Consider the following 14277-nt stretch of genomic DNA (forward strand, 5'->3'; position numbering starts at 1 on the left):
ATATTTAATTTATACCTCGTCACAATAATGTGGAGAGAGGAGCATAGCTTCGTTCACGTGTCGCCACACACGGGAAATTGCCGAGATATATTTTTTTTAAATCGCGGCATGGTCAGTCATACACCGCCTGAAATAACAGACGGGAAAATGCCGAGATATATTAAAAATTCGTCGCCACACACGGGAAATTGCCGAGATATATTTTCACTTTGCACAAAAATAACATCAAGTAATCGAATCAATAGGAATGTCCTGTGCCTATAACATCGACGTTATAGGCACAGCTGCATCTAGGCATTGTGTAACATCGACGCGGCTTTTGTTTTCATTAAAACTTTTTGTACTTTTTTTTTGTATACATAATCGAGGCTCGTGAAAGAGCTAACATCTATCACACAAACAAATCAAACAGACAAAGAACCAAAGTATATAAAAAGGGGAGCGGTAGACAAGATGGGGAGAGAAGGGGAAGCACATAAAACAACATTTGTGAGGGACATCGGGAATGTGTGGGAGGGAGAGGGCTTGGGGGGAGGCAGAGAAGTATAAACACAAGGACACCAAGGATTTCCAGGAAACAAGTTGGTATTTCAAAAAGGAGGATTTGGGGTGAAATTAGCGGGGGTAGAAAAGATCAAGGTTTTGGATGGAAGAAGATAAGAGATGGTGGTGAACAGCCGTTTTAAAGACCTGGAGGGAGGAGTGGGATTGAAGGGAGTGGGGGAGTTTGTTCCAGAGGCGGGAGAAAAGAGGAATGAAAGAGTGAAGGTGAGCAGAGAATCTTGATTTTGGGTTTTAACAACATGTTTTCACCCCTGTCTGTCTGTTTGTGAATAGGATATCTCAATGTTGTGGACGAATTCAGACAAAATTTGGAGAGGTTGCGTGTGTGACAGGGAAGAATTGATTTAATTTGGGTGAAGATTAAAATCAGGATCCGGATCAGAGAATTTTAAAAGTGATTCTTCACCATTGAGTGATAGGGCTACATTGCTACAACCGATATATAGCACGATATCTCAAAAATTTATGGACCGAGTCGTACGATACTTGGTGGACAGGTTGTGTGTGTGACAAGGATGAATCGATTTTGGTTCAGGCCTAAATTCAAATTCAGTCATCACATGTATTGCTAGAACGGCACTCAGTGGAGCGCATACCCCAGCCAGGCTGAACAGTTTCTGTTTTGTATGCCACTGATAGGCCAGATCTGGATCCCGTGAACCAAACTCTCTCGTCACCGAACCCACTCATCCACCAGGTGTTGTCAGAATTCGTCCACAAATTTTTGAAACATCATTCTATGTATTGTTTTTGGCCCTATCTCTCAATGGGAAAGAATCACTTCACCAAAATCGGATCAATTTGTTATCGTCACACACACCACCAAATTTCATCCGAATCAGTCCAAAACTTTTTGAGTTATCCTGTTCACAGATAAACAGCCAGGGGTGAAAGTAAAACCTTCGCTCACCTGCGGTGGCAGAGGTAACAAGCTCTCAAAGGCAGTGAATGAATGAATTGTTTCAACACTCACAGGCTCTCCACGAATCAGGGTGCTTGAAAGGGAAGGCAAGTCCGTTATCAATGGCGGCAATTTTGATCATCGGTTCCTTCACCATCATCCATTCCGAATCCTAGACAAAGACGGACAAAATGAAATTTATAGCCAACACACATATATATATATATATATATACAAAGTAAAGCGAATGTTGAGATAATATTTGGTTTGTTTATCATAAAAGAAACAAAGGTGTAGTCTAGGGTGGAGTGAAAATAGCCCAAAAAAAATTCTTTTTGAATTTTAACTCGCTAGATATGCCAAAAGGTGCCATTACATCTATAGAGCACTGTGTTAAAATTGTATTAAAATTGAACAATATTTTGATCTCCCTCAGTAACTTTTTATTTTACTATACTATGCAACATAGTAAAACAGCTCATAGATGCATTCAAATCATAGGTCTATTATAGTTTGTCTCAGAATGTTACAGTCACACAGTTACAATGTGAAGTGTGTAAAGTCACGCTTCGATTCAAACGATGGCATCATCTGTCGCGAGGTGACACGGGCACGGATGAAGCCGTCTCGCCTTTTCTTGCCACACACAGCTTGAGCGGCCTCGGTCACGAGTTTCACAGTCCTTTCCACAGCCTGTGTGTGGCAAGGGAATTTAGGGAAGAGGACAGTTGGGGTGACATCCATCGTGATAAGTTCCTTCAGCTCAGGGTCTGACATGCCTCGGATCACGGGAGGCTCCGAGATGGCGCACGCTCCCCAGTCAATTAGGTCGAAGTACTCCACTGCTTCAAAGTTGAGTTTAGCGGGGACCTTGAACCGTCGTATCTGTCCAGTAGGCTGTCTGTCTGTCTGTTGCTCTGGCTTTCATCACTCGCCGCAAGCCCCATTCTCGTATTTGAGGTCGATGGTCAGTTATCATGGCCAGGAGTATATTTTCCGGATGTGCAAAGTACGCGTTGCGGTGCATAACAGGGTCAACGATCTTCTTGTGTTTAGCGCTAAGGTATCGTGACTTGACGATCATCTGGTGAATGTGCCTGGCTCCATCTTTGCATGACGAGTGGACTTTGATGGAAAACCACATTGGAGCATACACTCGAATGATATATGTCACCATGGTTTTCAACTTCTCGGGTGGTGTCTTGACACTGACGTACAGTCGGAGTATTCTATTAGCTGTTGTAAGCCACTGAGAGTGATTCAGGCATCCAGGGTTTCGTAGGGCCAGATCGACGCTGCATTCACCTTCGCTAATGCCATTCCACATTTCCAAGAGATATCGCTGGTCTGTACTCCAGTCTCTCGGGTCCACATTCGGCAATGCCTGACTCAGTTTCACTGGCGTAAACGATGTTACAGGCTGTTCGTTACACGTTGATAGACGTTTTCCAATGGGTCCTGAGAATCCACGCGGGCCTGTAGTTGTGCCGTCGAGTTCCTCGAACAGATGCCGCAGCGGAAGTTCATTGGCATGAAGAAGACATACCAGCCACTGCAGTGGACGATTGAAGGTTTCTTCCAGTTGTCGTATAACACCTCCTGTATGTCCTGTATTCACGTTAGTGCCGTCACACCCGACTACATTGATGTCCTCTGTCTTCACATTCCGTTCCTTCAGACTAGTGACTAAAGACTCTGCAATGCTTTTGCTGGATCCTGATGATGGAGTTGTGTGGCTGAAGTACGATGAACCGGGTTCTGCGATGATGCTGACGTGTTCTTCTTTGACTGTTGTTCGGTGATTCTTGTTGTCAGTGCCGTGAACCTGAGTCATGGTGTTATCCTTCCTGCCATCAAATTATAGTCCCTCTATGACGGTGCAGACATCACTTTGAAGTTCTTCTCGAGTTTTGCTACGTTCTCTGCGGATCTTGCTGCGATCAATTATTTTAGAACGGTCTTTTGGTGAAACTACGCCGAGATCGTGCAGAACTGATGTAGCTAATATAGCAGCTGATCTGTCAGAGACGCCAGTTCAGTCGCAGGCTTTAGCGAGCGAAGGTAGTGAGATCGTCATTTGTTGCTGTTGTCGAACCGGTTTTGGTGTGCTCTGGAGATTAACTGATTCAGAAATATACTCATCGTCAGTCGCGCTATCCGCGTAGTCTTCTTCGCTTTCGTCATATGAAGAAGCAATCTGACTTTTGGCATCTTCGTAGTGAGTTTTCATTCGTTTGAGATTGGTCTCTTCTCTTTCCTCTTCAATATTGATGTCTCTTCTTGATCTATTCCACCAATTACCATGTTCCTCGGTCCTCTCTGGTCTTGAAGGAACTCTCGCTCTTTTTGCGGCACTTTATGTTCTTTCAAGCAGTTACAGTTAGACACCATGTCAGAACATTTACATTTGCTAAGATCAAACAGATTGTTAGATTTGTCGAGAAAGTCTGTGAGTCGTTGTTTGTAGGTGGCTTGATCCTTTCTTCCCTTGTAGACTTTTAGGACTGAATTGTACTTGTCATGGAAAGATCTGAGTTTTTCAATCGCTTGCACGTGCGATACCGTTGGAAGAGAGGCCGTTTCCCATACCTCTTGAATTTCATAGCACAGTTTGTGAGATATGTCACCAAATGAAGGGTATTTGCCATTCTCCGTCCTAAGCTGTTGCCGAGATTAAAGATATCCTTTCATGACATCAGCGTACATTGGGAGAACGTTAGTTTGGATGTTTCGTGGAGCTCCAAATATCACGCATGTAACCTGATCTCTTGTGACCGCCATCGTTCTGAATACAAACAAAAACAACTTATTACAGGCTTAACTTAGGGTTCCCCAGACAGACAGACAAACAGCACAAACAACACGAACGAACTCACACGAATTGAAGGGGGGTGGCAGGAGTGCAGCAAATCGTCTCATCTGGCATAAATAGTCCCAGCCAGTGCTAATATAAACGGGGTGCGTATCACTACGCAGCTCACCAAACCACCCCCGTCAGTGACGCTCCTCAGCCCTGGTTGGCTGGCTGAGGGCTTTGTGGCCACGCCTTTGATGACGCGGGGGTGGGCCACACCCTGTTCTGGTGCCCCCCTTCTTCTCCAAGTCACCTCGTGGTCAATGGCGGATCAAAGCATGTATCACGAAATGCGACACATGTCGAAATGCGATAATATGCCAAAATTTCAATCAGATTGAGGGCGATGAAGGAGTGGTCAGAAATAATTATAATTTTGCAGGATTGTTTCTATGGTCATTTGGCACATTTCCCATATACTAGCTTATAAAAAATTTTAAAATGATATTTTTACTCCACCCTACGTGTACAATAAGTCCTTGCTTAACATTTTCCCGGTTAACGCTTTGTTATTACATCACTGATCTATTGGAGAACATACTCATTTAAAGAAATTTTCCGTTTCATTCCACCATCGTGAACAGTAGATAACTACTGCAAGCTGGTCTGCATCAAAATGCTTTAAAACCTCCAATTTAGTACCAAACTAATGGTTTTCCTCGTTTTAACAAGCCTTATGCCGAGGTCCCCTGTCGTTGAAGTGATGCGAGTTGACAAAGTGGGACGCAAGGCGGCCATCTTGGATTTTGACATGGCGACCCAATTTTCAATAGCGTTCTCCCTTATGCGTAGATACACCCACACACCAGATTAGAAGTTAGTAGTTCGTTTATTTTTCAAGATATTTCGCTCACAAGGTTCAGACATATATATGGTGGCGGCCATCTTGGATTTTGACGTGGCGACCCAATTTTCAATAGCGTTCTTCCTTATGCATAGATACACCCACACACCAGATTAGAAGTTAGTACTTCGCTTATTTTTCACGATATTCCGCTCACAAAGTTGACATACATGGCGGCGGCCATCTTGGATTTTGACGTGGCGACCCAATTTTCAATAGCGTTCTTCCTTATGCCTGGATACACCCACACACCAGATTAGAAGTTGGTACTTCGCTTATTTTTCAAGATATTCCGCTCACAAGGTTCAGACATACATGGCATCAGACATACATGGCGGCGGCCATCTTGGATTTTGACGTGGGTTGCACCCACACACCAAATTAGAATTCGGTCTTTCGCTTATGCACGCATGGACGCAGGGGAAAACCAAAGTCCCGCTTTCGCTCCGCGGTGCGACGGGGGACAATAAAGCTACAGCATAAACTGTACCGTAAATACCGGTGTATAAGCTGTACTGTAAATAATGGTTACAGGTCCAACCAGAGTATGTACAGTATAGGCCTTATATACACAGAGCTGTGCTTCGATGACATCTGTTGTTGCATCATCCTCTCCAATCTCAGGTGCTGGACAAGTAGTGATCCATCTGAGTAGCTGCCACGTGTTTATATGTCAAACTAATGGCAACATCCTCAAATGCATTCATGATATCAGTGAGTCCTGGGATGAAGTTACTCAGGTGAGTATGAATGGTGTGTGGAGAAAGTTGTGGCCCGAATGTGTCAATGACTTTAAAACGATTTAAAGATGTTGTCCCCGGCTTTGCCAATAAATCAGGCTTTGATGAGGTAGAAGAGGCCGACATTATACAACTCCTGCAATTACTCGGAGAAGGACTAACCAATGAGGATCTGAAGCAACTCGAGATGATGATATTCAATTCTTTGTTTAAAATTATTTGAAACTTATGCTCAATGTGTAAATAATGTCTTTTGTCTACAAACAAACAACAACAGGCATTTTAAGGCCATTTTCCCTGCATGAGCGGGGGTTAGCCTTGCGGTCCCCATGACAATCTTCTCCATTTTGTCCGATTATCCGATTTGTCCGATTTCCCTAACCTTTTCCCAGGCGTATGCGATTCGCTCCAGCGGTCGATAGAACGAAATACGGTCGAAGCCCGAATCTCGCTCTCCAGTCGATATCCGAAGCGCGTACAGTTGGCCTTGGAGATCGCCCCGCCAAACTGTACAAGGGCGCCCTCCAGAGGCGCACCTTCACCGCTCACTCAGCAACCCGCAACGTAATTGGAGACGAAGCGGTCACACACACATCCCCGACAGACGGTAGGATGTTGGTGTGAAGATGACGTGAGGCAAAACCTTCGTTGGTATCCGAAGCGCGGGGTTCTAAATGGCCGACGGCTCCTGCTTGAGCCGATGCGACGAGGCGAGGATTCGTCGGCATCACAGTGCCCAAATCTGACTACGCAGATTTCTCCCCCTCCAGTGATACTTCCTATCGCCGGATGTCCTTTCAAGGAACTCAAAATTCCCTCGCGACTGTCGGTAGACCTTGCTCGTTACGGAGCCCTGACGTCACGCGTCTTCTCCGACTTTGCTCGCGCCGCTTCTTCCTCCTCCTTTCTTCCGGTTCGGTTTCCCGTATCATTTAAAGTTAGCCTTTTTAACTTTAGATAACCGTTCCTGAATAATAAACCTTTTGAAGATAATAATAGTACATAAGATCAGAACTACATCAAGTGGGTGAAAACCCCAATAACGGAAGTTACGAATCCGTAACACAACTTCCTCATCTTTCACGTTTTCCATCAGCTTCTCTATTGCACACCAGACAATTAAAATTTTCCCTGGAACCTAAGCCTCCCTCCTACTTACATTAATATCTATGGGGAAATAGAATTTGCCTAAAGTCACACTTTGCAAGAACACAAATACAACATTAAGCAGGGACTTCCTGTGTTTTCTTATTTTGCCGAGCTGCCTTGCATCATCTTTACTTACGAATGAAACTGTGGCCGGTTAAAATTTGACCTGAACAAAAAATATATATATATATATAGAACGGACGTTGACCGATATGCCCCAGCCCACATTATTGCATCATTAAACACGCTTGTAACAAGTTTGACTTGGATCCCTTCAGCCGTTCTCTAGTTATCACAGTAACAAAAAACTATCACGGATGGATGGATGAACAATCCAAAAACAATGCCTTCGGCGACTTAATCGGTGGAGGAATTTTAAAAAAAGGAAGAGTACGGTATTGCATATAGATTGGTCTACATGTAATTGGAACAACCCACACATTATTCATTATAGATTTTGGTATCTCCAGGAGTAACAAATGTACGAGTCGGCACTGCGTAAAAGCAACTTAAACAATACATTCTAACTTCAACCTCAACTTCCTCCATCTCTCATTGATCTCTGTTAACTGCTAGCATCCAGGTCACTGGTTGATGACCTTTGCCTGATCTCCAATAGCTAGATCTTTTGTTTAAATTTGTCGTATCAAAGTACCCACTTGGCCTTTCAGCAAGGTGACATTTTACGTTGTGCACCCTTTGCATCTATTTTTTTATCCGCATACCTGCTATTAGTGATGAGATTTTCCACAATACCTATCAGTGTGTCTCCATACTTTCCGATTTTGGGCTCATTGTTATTGAGCCCACAAGAGGTCGACCAACACAACCCAGGCCATAGAGCCTTCCATATCAGATTTTAACAATGTGTACCCAGATTAATCACTCAACTAATCTTGTTTATACATTTTGAGTCCCCCAGGATACCAGTCCATGTGACGCTGTGAGTTGACCACACTGATGAAAGGCTTGTGTGCAACTGCTCTTCTTTGTCATCCTACCAAATGCAATGTTTGGTAAAATGGACTGGTACTTGCTCAACGTCATAACGATTTCCCAAACTCTGTCATCACATCGTGGTGGTATGTTGTCATAAAACAGTAATGCCAGTTCAGTCTAACAACTCCTTTTCAGGTTCTCTCCACTTGCTGGTATAATTTTTATTCATCATTGTTTCTTTCGATGGTCTGTCAAAGCAAAAGTCAAGGTGGGCATTGCCCATCATCTTCCACTTGGTGATGACATTCACCATAGTAGATTGGAATACAGCTCGGATGATCCAAATCATCCTGACAAGAGATGCTCACATACTGACAGACAATAATCATTCCTCACTGAAACTCCGTTAACTTCTTCCTCTCATACACGGTGCTCTGAAACAAAGCAATGTGACTATTCTTGCCTATGTAAGTGGTCTGTTGATGGTATTCATGGTTACAAAAAAAATCAGATGCACAATTGGAAAAGGATAATTCACAATAGTGCAAGTTTATGAAAACATTAGCATTGAGCGAGCATTGCAATAGGCTCGAACAACAACAACAACAACAACTTGTTGTTGAATAGGCTCGAAGAAATACATAAACCAAAAAACAAAGGACTGTGTGGCTAAAGTAAGGAAGACAAATTTCCAATCACTTACCCGGTTCTCCGAAACGGGAAGATCGTATTTTATTAGCCAGTTGTCGTTTCCTCTGTCTGTAGGATTAAAATCAATGTGCATTTGCATTACATTCAGATGATATATAAAATTACCATTGAAAATATTCATTTCCCCACACAAATGCATTAATTTTTATTTATTTAATAGGGTAGGCAGGGGGTTTTTAACATTTACGTACTTGCAGACCCCTCAATACAGTCATCACAACCAGAGACTAGGGAATTCCCTCCCCTCCCCCACTCTGGACACACACACACACGCCACACACACCAGAGTGAGTCAAAAGTAGCGCCCGATTTCTGTTTTTATATTATATATATATTATATATATATATATATATATATATATATATATATACATATATATATACATATATATAATATATATATACATATATATATATACAGACTTGGCATTTAATATGGAATTTTTTTTTTGTGGGGGTGAACTTACTTTTCAAGATGTCTTAGAACCTAAAGTTCATTGGAATTATGTTGAAATTATTCTAGATTTTGTTAATGTGACCTTTAAAAGAAACAAAAACCACATTTGACATTTCGAAACGAATAAATTGATCCTTGAAAGTGATGTAAACTGATATCGAACTCAATTCATGGACAGTACTGTGTTAAACTTCTGTACGTTTTCCAGAAGTTATCTCTTTATTTTGCACATTAGCCAAATTTTTTTTTAACAAAAACAAAAGTTAAATTACGACTGGGATTACGGACAGTAAAATTACAGTTCAGTACTTCGTGTAACCCTCACGAGCATTCAGGAGAGCACGTACACGTTGAGGCATGCTGTTCACGAGATTTGCCAAGGTTTGGACAGTAATCGCTTGCCATGCAGTGACAATAGCCTGCTGCAATTCACGCACAGAGGTCGGCTGGTGGTCCAAGTGGTCGATTTGACGCGTTAATTCTGCCCACAAGTTCTCTATCGGATTCATACCCGGGGACATGGCAGGCCACTCCATATGCTCTACACCACGGTCAGCAAGAAAGTGTTGGATCATGCGAGCACGATGAGGCCGTGCATTGTCATCTTGGAAGACAAAGTTTCCTCGAAAGGCTGCACGAGCAAATGGAAGCAATGTATCTTCCAGAATGGCTCTGTACTTCAACTGGTTCAGGTTTCCATTCAGAACAACCAGGTCAGTTTTGCCCCCTGCATGAAAAGCAGCCCAAACGGTCACCCCACCACCTCCAGCTTGGACTCTTGGCACTATACAATCTTTGTTGTAGGCTTCATGCACTTGTCTGCGCACTCGGACGCGGCCATCTTGACGATAGACCAGAAATCTAGACTCGTCACTGAAGATCACGTGATTCCAGTGTCCTGGCTGCCATTGACGGTGCTCTCTGGCCCACTGCAATCGGCGCTGGCGGTGTTGTCTGGTCAGGCGTGGCTTTCTCAGGGGACACCTGGCACGATAGCCTGCTTGAACCAGTCGTTGGTTGACTAGCCTTCTGGATACAGGCACATTTGTCAGTTGCTGCCACTCAGCCCTAAGCCGATTAGCTGACTTGGTACGGCCATTGCGGACTAACCGGTGCAGCTGGCGATCATCCCTCCTTGTGTTTCTGCGGGGACGTCCTGGCCTCGGTATTGGAGTAGGGACACCCCTCTGAGCATTTCGTTTCAGGATCTTTGACACCTGACCTTGAGTGATGCCATACTGCCGAGCAATAGCACGCTGTTTCATGCCGTAATTTCGTAAAGCCACCACTCCATGACAAACAGCATTGTCGAGTTGACGGACCATCTCCAGAGGAAGCGGCAATAACTTTTGGAGACGTGCAGCAGTTGTTTTCCACTAATACAGAACGCAACAACCCTTGTATACCCGACTGTGAAGCCAATCATCAAATGCACCTATCCGTACATTTTGCCACGCCATCTGTGATATAATCCTGTTGTTGACTTCTTGCTGCGACAGACAATCAGTGACATGGTTCTTTTAACAAACTAGGGCATGCCCGTACTATATATATATATATCTAAAATTATATCCCCCCCCCTCTATTTACATGAAATGGTTTGGTCCAAAGCGAACGGCTTGCGAGTATGGTGACAATCCCCCCCCCCCCCCTCTATTTACATGAAATGGTTTGGTCCAAAGCGAACGGCTTGTGAGTACGGTGACAATCCCCCCCCTCTATTTACATGAAATGGTTTGGTCCAAAGCGAACGGCTTGCGAGTACGGTGACAATCCCCCCCCTCTATTTACATGAAATGGTTTGGTCCAAAGCGAACGGCTTGCGGAGTTTGGTAAAGAAATCGCCATAGCTCGGTAACTACTTGTCCGATTAATATGAAACCTTGAAAAGGCACATCCTCAGGTCCCCAGCAATATACCTGGCAAGTTTCAAGTATATTGGACCCGTGGTTGTCGAGAAACAGCGGTCACAGACAAACATACAAACATACAAACATACAAACATACAAACATACACACAGAGATTACTGGAATTATAGATAGATAAATCACCAAAGTGTAAAAGAAACTCACCAGATTGATATCCTGAGTTAAGAAAGTAAACCCAAGTCAAGAAAAAAAATTTTCCATATTAAATGCCAAGTCTGTATATATTTCTGTCAGTTGATTGTTTGCCATTTGTATTACAGTGTACAAGAAGGTAGAAATAAATGAATGACATGTTTATCGAACCATTTATTCGGGGGAAAATTATTACGGAAGTGTACCAAGCTGTTTTACTTGCAATTTTCAAAGTGCCCTCCCTCGTGATCCATGCACAATTGCAGCCGAGCAGGCACAGAGTGGCACACACACTTGCAGAGTTCGATATCAATTTCCTCAAACTTTGCAGTGATTTGAGCCTTCAATTCCTGAATGGTACGAGGCTTTTCATGACAAACAAGGTCTTTCATGAGCCCCCAAAGAAAGAAATCTGGAGGTGTAAGGTCTGGGGAGCGTTCCGGCCACTCGATCGGACCGCGGCGACCGATCCATTTTCCGGGAAAGTTTTCATCAAGCCACTGACGAACATGACGTCCATAATGAGGTGGAGCTCCATCTTGCTGGAAATAACAGTCCTGATCTTGTACCCTGGGCCAAAAGAAGGTTTGCAGCATATTCAGGTAAATTTCTGCAGTGACAGATCCCTCAAAGAAAAAGGGTCCAATTATCCCTAATGGAGATATGGCTGCCCAAACTGTCACGCCAGGTAAATTTACCTCCTTCTCAACTGTCACTCTTGGGTTCTCCGCAGCCCAGTAGACACAATTGTGTCTGTTAATTGCGCCATTAAGCTTAAAACATGCCTCATCTGACCACCAGATGTTGTCTAGCATTGTGTCCTCTTCGTCAAGTTTAGCTAAGAACTCTTCGCAAAATTGAAGACGGCGGTCGTCATCTCCATCATGAAGGGCATGCAGTAAGCGTGGAATGTAATGTTTCAAGTTTTTCTGGTGAAGGATACGGATAACACTTGATTGGCCCACTTCCAACTCTGCAGATAAACGGCGAGTTGACTTTTGCAGACTTTGTTCCAGTCTCCTGATGGCTTCTTTAGCCTTAGCTACATTCGTTGCCGTTTTCGGACGACCGGACTTCTTTGCAGTGGCTACCGACCCTGTTGCTTCAAATTTCTCGACAATCAATCGTATGTTTCTTCCCTGGGGTGGGTTAATATCGAATTCCTGTGCCAAACGGCATGCCGCCATCGTTGGTTGTTCATTACATTTGTAGTAATGTTTCACGGCCGCAATGCGTTGATTCATTGAAAGGTAATTCATGGTTCAATTTGGTGCAAATTCAGTAACTTTCGAAACTCTCAGCAATAACCTGCAAAACAAAAACAAAAATAAATAAATGAAGAAAATTAATAATCTGCAAGACAATTATTAACAACATGACATCCCAGAAAGAATCTGACAGCCGAAAAAACAAACATCAGGCACGGGCGCTACTTTTGATTCACCCTGTGTGTGTGTATATATATATATATATACACGTGTGTGTGTGTGTGTGTGTGTGTGTGTGTGTGTGTGTGTGTGTGTGTATATAATAATATATATATATAATAATAATATAATATAATAATAATATAATATAATAATAATATAATATAATCTATCTATAATTCCAGTAATCTCTGTGTGTTTGTTTGTACGTTTGTACGTTTGTACGTTTGTTTGTCTGTGACCGCTGTTTCTCGACAACCACGGGTCCGATATACTTTTAACTTGCCAGGTATATTGCTGGGGACCCGAGGATGTGCCTTTTCAAGGTTTCATATTAATCGGACAATTACTTACCGAGCTATGTCCAAAAAACGATTCAACCAATCAGAGAGCAGCGAACTATCGCGTGTGCCGAACGTGGCGGACACACTCTGCCTCGGATGGCACATTTGAGAGCGTATTCATTTATTTCACGTTTGCAAACTATGTTGGCGCTATGTTGGCGTTAAACTATGTTTTAAAACTAATAAAAACCATTTCATCTAAATAGAGGGGGGGGGGGATTGTCACTGTACTCGCACGAGCAGATGGCGGAAGTGCCTGACCGCCAAGTGAAGTCCGAGCAACTCGCGGTCGAAGGTACTGTAACGGCGTTCGGGCGGGGCGAAGCTGCCGGCTAAAGAACGCCAGCGGTTGCCAAGCTCCGTTTTAAAACTAATTAAAACCCCGGGGGGATTGTCACTGTACTCGCAAGCCGTTCGCCGTTCGCTTTGGCGTTGCGAATGGACCAAAACATTTCATGGACGAAACCATTTCATGTAAAGCGTTCACCGTTCGCTTTGGCGTTGCGAATGGACCAAAACATTTCATGGACCAAACCATTTCATGTAAATAGAGGGGGGGATATAATTTTAGATATAGATATAGTACGGGCATGCCCTAGTAATAATAATAATGATATAATATAATAATATTATATATATATATATATATATATATATATATATATATATATATATATTATATATATATATATATATATATATATATATATATATATTAGCCGAAAGCACCCGGCGATGCCCGGGTTCTTTTTGAATGAATTTACTACTATAATTCAGCTTTTACTCGCGGCCGTAGAAGATTGACTACTATAATTCAGCTCAGCTTTGAATACAAGCTCAGCCCCACCACATACAAGGCTTTCATCCGCAGCTCAATGGAATACTGCTATCCCCTCTGGGCTGGTGCTCCTGCCTCACACCTAGCTCGCCTTCACGCTGTTGAAACCAAAGCATTCGGAATCATTGGAATCTCCCGTGATGAAGCTACCTCCGAGGGCCTTTCACTTACTCACCGCAGGCAAGTTGGTGGTCTTTCCGTCTTCTACCGACTCCTCTCCGGCCTTGCACCTCCAGCTCTCTGGGCTCTGTCCCCCAAATATTCCTACAGGTCGCACAAGATCTGCCTGCAGCCCTCTTATGGTTAAACTGCCAAAATCAAGACTCTCTGCTCACCTTCACTCCTTCATTCCTCTTTTCTCCCACCTCTGGAACAAACTCCCTCACTCTCTTCAATCCCACTCCTCCCTCCAGGTCTTTAAAACAGCTGTTCACCACCATCTCTTATC

General features: G+C 43.4%; 2 protein-coding genes across 2 annotated transcripts in view; one reads left to right on the plus strand and one right to left on the minus strand.

Moving 5' to 3' along the window:
- ST3GAL5 (ST3 beta-galactoside alpha-2,3-sialyltransferase 5) overlaps positions 1-14277 on the plus strand; it is a 1112943-nt gene that overhangs the window by 175317 nt on the left and 923349 nt on the right. The window lies entirely within an intron of this gene.
- The window catches only part of LOC137420953 (phosphatidylinositol 4-kinase type 2-alpha), a 76876-nt gene that overhangs the window by 33286 nt on the left and 29313 nt on the right, over positions 1-14277 (minus strand). Inside the window, exons 5-6 of the mRNA XM_068106498.2 lie at positions 8695-8750; positions 1538-1637 (exon numbers count right to left, since the gene is read on the minus strand). Coding sequence (XP_067962599.1) covers positions 1538-1637; positions 8695-8750 — 156 coding nt within the window. The remainder of the gene's footprint in view (positions 1-1537; positions 1638-8694; positions 8751-14277) is intronic.

The sequence above is a fragment of the Myxine glutinosa genome, chromosome 2 (assembly GCF_964187855.1).
Source record: "Myxine glutinosa chromosome 2, kmMyxGlut1.1, whole genome shotgun sequence".
NCBI classification, from domain to species: Eukaryota; Metazoa; Chordata; class Myxini; order Myxiniformes; family Myxinidae; genus Myxine; species Myxine glutinosa.